Genomic DNA, 6,000 nt, shown 5'->3' with positions numbered 1-6,000 from the left:
AAACCAGCGTGTATACTACTATCGTACCCGCGGTATTAACACAATGTCTGTTTCCGGAATGAGATTATCGTAGCCGTCGATTTGTCATGACAATTCTACCACGTAGGCCACGGTGGAAATATATTTTATTGACTTTGATTGGGCACGTGTCTCCCGTGTTGATACTTCATAGTCGTCTATTATCCAATGAAAATAACGTGATCGCCCATTTATTTATTCTTCCTTTAGGATTGAATTTAATGCCCATTTAGATTTAATTTAACATAAATTACATTTGAGTATGTCTAAAATACGTATTTTTTTAAAAATATACTTTAACCCTAAATTTATTCTCTTGAATCCATCAGTGCAATTCCAAAAGATCTATTTCACAATCACAAGATTGTGAAAATATTCATTGGATATTACATTAAGTTCATTCAAAGCTGAAACTTTGAAAACTTTGTTGGGAATTGAATTTTTCCTTAATTTGGTTTGACTGAGGACTGAGGAAACTATAAGTATTCAAATTCAAAATTATGAAAAAGATCTGAAATTTCTTGATCTCAATGGATTCAAACTATTAACATATTATAATTTCCCCTTTCCCCCATCAAATTTATGAATAGTAATAACTCATCCTCCATTTATCACATTAATTTATATCTGGCTTGTAAAAAATATTAAGGAAAAATAATTGGGTTGGATATAGTATAAAAATTGTTGTTGCTTGGTTCCTTTACACCTCGCTCCCCTAATCTTTCCGACATAAAAGGAATGTCCCTAATATTTCCTACACAAAAGGAGTGTTCAGAAAAATTCTGGACAATGCCCCTCCCAATATAAAAGAGAAAATTGTCACTTTTCGCATTCTTGTGGATCTTGAGACATATTTAATGGCATGTTAAATATGTAATGGAAACTAGCTGACTTAGTCTTGTATGACGGCTACACGTTGTAGAAGTTGTCTTAGCGAACTAATTCGTGCATGGAAGACATGTGTATCCATCCAGGCATTAAAATCTAGAGAAAAAAAAACATATTTATTAATATTTTATTTTTTTTCCTCAATTTTTTAATAAATAATTAAATAAGAGAAAAAACTTGTAAATTTTTTATATTTTTATCATTTTTTTTTTCAATTTTTTTTTTTTTTTTTTTTTGAATGAAGCCTATCCAAAGTCACCTCAAAAATGCGCTATCAAACAATCAAAAAATATATTTGATTTGGAGTATTCAACTTCTACTCTAATAAATATAAAAAAAAAAATTATTCATTCAATAATTGTTTAGGAAACTTTAAATGAAATTCAAATGATGTAGAAATTCATTTCATAAATTTAACTCAAATCCTAATAAAATGATTCAAAATCAAAGTTACGGTTTATGTTGGTCAATGGTTTTTTGGTAGTGAATAGGTTAAGTGTAATGTTAAAATTTGCTATTAGTAGTTTAATTTATATTTCAATATAATATATTAAAATTAACAAAAACAAAAAAATTAGACAAATAGAAACATTAAAGATAAATTCACTCCATTCTAATCAAATTCAAATTTGATATGTCAAAGTTTGGAGGTTGCAAGTTGAATGAGATCCTTCCTAAGGATCTTGCCAGATGGAGTCTTGGGAATGGAAGCTACAAATGCAACTCTCCGAATTCTCTTATATGGAGCCACCTATAAATGCACATATCCACATTTTAAATTTTCATCTAACGACAAAGGATAAGTTTTGTCTACAAATAAACAAAAAAAAATTAAAATTTTAATAAAAATCCACTTAATTCCATTTGATTATTGATTTTTTAACAAAATTTTAGTCATTTTTTCATAATTGTTTTCAAACGGTAGCTTTTATTTTTTCATAACAAAAAAAAGAAAATGTATTTGACAATAAAAAAAATAGAAAAATAGTTTTTTGTTTTTAAAAATAGCAATTAAGATGTTTTCAAACAATATTTTTTTTAGTTATTTTCATAAATTTTTATGAGTATTTAAAAAAATAATTATATAAATATAAAAAATAAAATATTACACATCAAAATTATTTTTAAAAACTATAAAAAAAAAAAAAAAGTTAAAAACAGTTTGAATTTTTTGTCTAAAATAAAATAAAAAATAAAAACTATTATTAAAAATTGTTGTTAAGAGTTGTTTTAAAAAACACATTCCCCCGCAAAACCCAAGTATTAAAGGGCAGGTGTTTGATTAACTAAAGTCACCTGTTTAGATATGAAGTCCATGACAGCATCCTCGGACAAGCAGCTTCCAGCTTTCCTATGAATGTATGCCATTGGATACTGTCCAACCTCCTTATCCGGGAATCTATATATATATATATATATATATATATATATATATATATATATCAAGTAATGAACATGAGCTCTCTCAAAAAGTGAGCCAATCTCCAAGACCAATATTCTTTTATATATATCAATGGAGTAGAAAGACTTACGGTACAACAGCGGCATCAACTATCTCTGGGTGAGTCAACAACAAGGCCTCTAGTTCAGATGGGGGAACCTATTCAACACAATAGACTTTAGTTATCAGGGATTCAGGATAACTCATGAGACAACATGTAAGGACTTTAATGCCACAAGACAACACGAAACTATTATATATTTCCTTAAAATAATTTTAATTATTTTTCACCATAAAAAAATAGCATATTTTTATAATACATTATTTTTTATATTTTAATTTGCATTCTGAGACTTGTTTTCTTGGAATAAAAAAAAGAAAGAAAAAAAAAGGGCAAAATTGTTTGTTTTTGATCACCTGATATCCTTTGTATTTGATCACCTCCTTCAACCTATCAACCACGAAAAGGAACCCATCATCGTCAATGTAGCAGAGGTCTCCGGTCCTTAACCATGCGTTTGAGTCCAGAGCCGATGCAGTGGCTTCTGGATTTCTGAAGTAACCTGCTATATAATTAATTATAACACCCCTCCAATCATAGAACAGAAATATTGGTATGGAAATGAACCTGAAATCTGCATACACGTGGACTCTCGGAAAAAGCCATTTTTTGAAGAGAGGGGCAGTGGGTCCAAGTTCACTAAGAAAAGAGACCGTGGAGGCTTGCATAATAAGATACGTAATTCTTACTTACCGAATTCGTATGAAAGTGATACAACATCCATTATTGCTATTATATTATACCTTTCATAATGGTGGGACCTCTCAGCCAAAGCTCTCCCGCCCGATTCACCGACAATGCCTTTCCACTTTCCGGGTCCACGATCTTCGCCTCCATGCTCGGCGACAGCAGACCCGCTGTTCCATGCCGCCGGCTCTCCTCCAGAGTATGTGTCGACGCTCCGACTGTGGTCGACTCCGTCAGTGCGTATCCCTGACGAATGTTAACGTTTGGGTACTTTTCCAAGAACTCCTCTATCACCTCCTTACTCAGTGGGGCTCCACCGCATATAATATACTGTAGCGAACTCAAGTCGTACTTGGCCTTTATCTGATCAGCGCCGTTCACAAGCGCCACCAGTATGGGCGGCACGAGTGGGAGGCAAGTGGCTCGGTACTTGGAGATGGTAGTGAGCATCTCGTTCATCTCGAATCTCGGAAGCACGATAACCGTTGATCCGCGCGCCAGCCTCCCCAGTGCGAACGCCCCTAGACCGTACATGTGGAACATGGGAAGGAAACAGACAAAGCTCTCCTCTTCATCTTCAAAGCTGTTCATGCTCACGATGCTCTGAACCATGGCGATGAGGTTTCTGTGCGACGACACCACCCCCTTGCTCTCGCCGGTCGTGCCGGACGAGTAGAGCAGAGTCGCCGCGTCCTCCTGATTCACTCGCTCCCCGACTCGCTTCCCATTCGGCTCCTTCCTTATCATTTCGTCTAAAGAACCCACAACCTCAGCTCCAGCATGATAGTCGCCGTGTTCTCCCATCAACACAATGGGAAGATTCGACCCAGTGAGTTTAGGCGCGAGTGACTGAGTTGTGAAAACGAGAACCGGTTTGGAGTCGACAATCTGCTTGCCGATTTCGCGAGGCGTGTTGAGCGGGTTCGTCGTGGTGACCACGGCGCCGAGAGACAACACCGAGAGACAAACAATCGGAAAGAAAATGGAGTTGGGAGTCAGCAATAGGATGACGTCACCTTTCCGAATCCCCAACTCGGAGAGACACGACGACACCGAATCAACAGCTCTCCAGACATCGGTGAAAGTGAGGCGGCGGCCAGTGGCGGCATCGATAAACGCCGTCTTTCCTTGGTGTGGGCGAGAAGAGATGAAGGTGGCGACGTCTATAAATTCGTTCTGTGGCAGAGAAAGGGGTCTACGTTTACTGTAAAAAATGGAGTTCGATTTGCAGAACCCACTTCTGGGATCGATCATCAGCTCGCTATTATGCGCCATGGAAGTACAACGCCTCTTCCAGCTCTCACCATCAGATGAATGGTAAATGTTTCACCTCCGGTGATATATATGGTGGACGGAGAATGCGAGGCTGAGGCTCAACTATACCGTACTGATGGTATTGTCGGAGAGGATTTCGACGTGGGCCCCAACGGAGAGATATGTTGGTGTTCATTATTCATTAACTCAAGATACATTATTCATTAACTCAAGATACTAATCTTCAGCTACCCAATCTTAAGACCATCTCGTGTAAAAAAGTAATCCCATTCACCCAATATAACTAAAATACTTAATTCCATACCAACAACACAAGTTTGTTCTAAAATTGATAGCCTCTAAAGGTCTTATTTATTACAACTTATTGTGCTAATATATTTATGTTTTATTTTATAATTTTTTCTTTATTTTACTAGAGACTAAACATAATTTTTAAGATGGTAAAAAATGGATAGCACTGAATTTAAATCATTTACTTGTAAGACCTGAAATTTAAAATTTAAATCATTTTCATTGGATGATTCGAACTCAAAAATTATGAGGGTGATTGATCGATGGATTGAGTGTGATATGTATTTATTATCCAGGAATGGGCAATTTTAAAATGGGAAAGTTATGTTTGCAGTGGCCCATTTGAAGGCAATACGGAAATCAAACCCAAATAAATTGGAATATGGGCTTGGACCATTAATGACAAAATTATTATTATTCTTGTGCACTATATATTGTTTCGGTAAGCTATTCCAAAATTGCCCTTTAGTTTTCCTTGTCAGCAGTCACCGGTCTCCCAGTCCTCACACCGACAACGCTGTTGCCGATCTATCTCCATTGACGGGAGGCTGCTCTACTACAAACACAACTTTCCCCTCTAATAAACTACTAAACGGATGATGTAGAGGACAAAGAAAAATGGATCAAGCCACCCTCCAAAATGGTGTTGTTTGAACCATCATTGCTCTGTTCACCCTATACCTAGCGGACCAAACTCTTCGGTGAAGCTCAGGTGCGTCCTTTTCCGAGTCTCTTACTCTATAATCTGTATCAATTTCGGATCAATTAATCTGTATCGGTGCTTCGCACCCTCATTTTCTTTCTATTTTCGTGGCCTCGAATCATTGATTTGTTGAATTTTGAGTGTTTGGTTAGATCTCTATGCGGTGAATTGATTTTTCCGAGTTTTGTGTGTTTTATGTTTGGTTAGCGCGAGTACAATCGGAGGAAGCGAAAATATTGGGATTGTGAGTCGGAAGGTGAATAGGTGTTTTGGTAGAGCTGAGAATATTGATGGTTTGGTTTGTGGAGTGGATTTGTTGTGAATGATTGGTTAGGGAGTGTGGTTATGGTGAATTGATGGTTGTTTGTATTAGGTTTTAGGGCAGTCGTTGGGGAGGATTAGGCTTGCAGTGTCGACATTGAAGAACTACTCGCCTGGGGAAAAACAGGTGAGAAGTGTGGGTTGTGTTGATTTTGTTACACTTGTTGCTCTATTTTGTTGGTGAGAATTGACTGCAAGGAAAGTAAATTATTGACACTGAAAATCGAGGCCTCCCATTGCAGCTGTTGGGCTTTATTAAAATGGGCTTTTAATGTTTTGAAAAATAGAACAACAAAAGGAAATGTATGGAGGGGT

General features: G+C 36.5%; 1 protein-coding gene across 2 annotated transcripts; it reads right to left on the bottom strand.

The window, feature by feature from the left end:
* Window positions 1–1,497: 1,497 nt before the first annotated feature.
* Window positions 1,498–4,442, bottom strand: LOC100265969 (probable CoA ligase CCL5). Of its 2 annotated transcripts, none has more exons than XM_059734431.1 (5): window positions 3,152–4,442; window positions 2,765–2,913; window positions 2,439–2,506; window positions 2,203–2,305; window positions 1,498–1,657 (listed from the first exon to the last, which is right to left on the bottom strand). In XM_059734431.1, the coding sequence occupies exons 1-5, from the start codon at window positions 4,368–4,370 to the stop codon at window positions 1,544–1,546; spliced, it is 1,653 nt and encodes a 550-aa protein (XP_059590414.1). In that variant the 5' UTR covers window positions 4,371–4,442; the 3' UTR covers window positions 1,498–1,543. The 2 variants fall into 2 exon arrangements, with proteins under 2 accessions (XP_059590414.1, XP_002285921.1); XM_002285885.4 differs by having other exon boundaries at window positions 2,765–2,910.
* Between the last annotated feature and the right edge of the window lie 1,558 nt (window positions 4,443–6,000).

Source organism: Vitis vinifera, chromosome 18 (assembly GCF_030704535.1).
Source record: "Vitis vinifera cultivar Pinot Noir 40024 chromosome 18, ASM3070453v1".
Classification (NCBI taxonomy): Eukaryota; Viridiplantae; Streptophyta; class Magnoliopsida; order Vitales; family Vitaceae; genus Vitis; species Vitis vinifera.
This window is presented reverse-complemented; position numbering and strand designations above follow the sequence as displayed.

Bases quoted from the DNA above. Each gene is read 5' to 3' on its own strand.
- LOC100265969 (XM_059734431.1), bottom strand. From the start codon at position 4,370: ATGGCGCATAATAGCGAGCTGATGATCGATCCCAGAAGTGGGTTCTGC. The intron at 2,306-2,438 runs GTAAGTCTTTCT...ATATATATATAG, and splicing joins GTTGATGCCGCTGTTGTACC to ATTCCCGGATAAGGAGGTTG. The intron at 1,658-2,202 runs GTGACTTTAGTT...GTGCATTTATAG, and splicing joins TGGACTTCATATCTAAACAG to GTGGCTCCATATAAGAGAAT.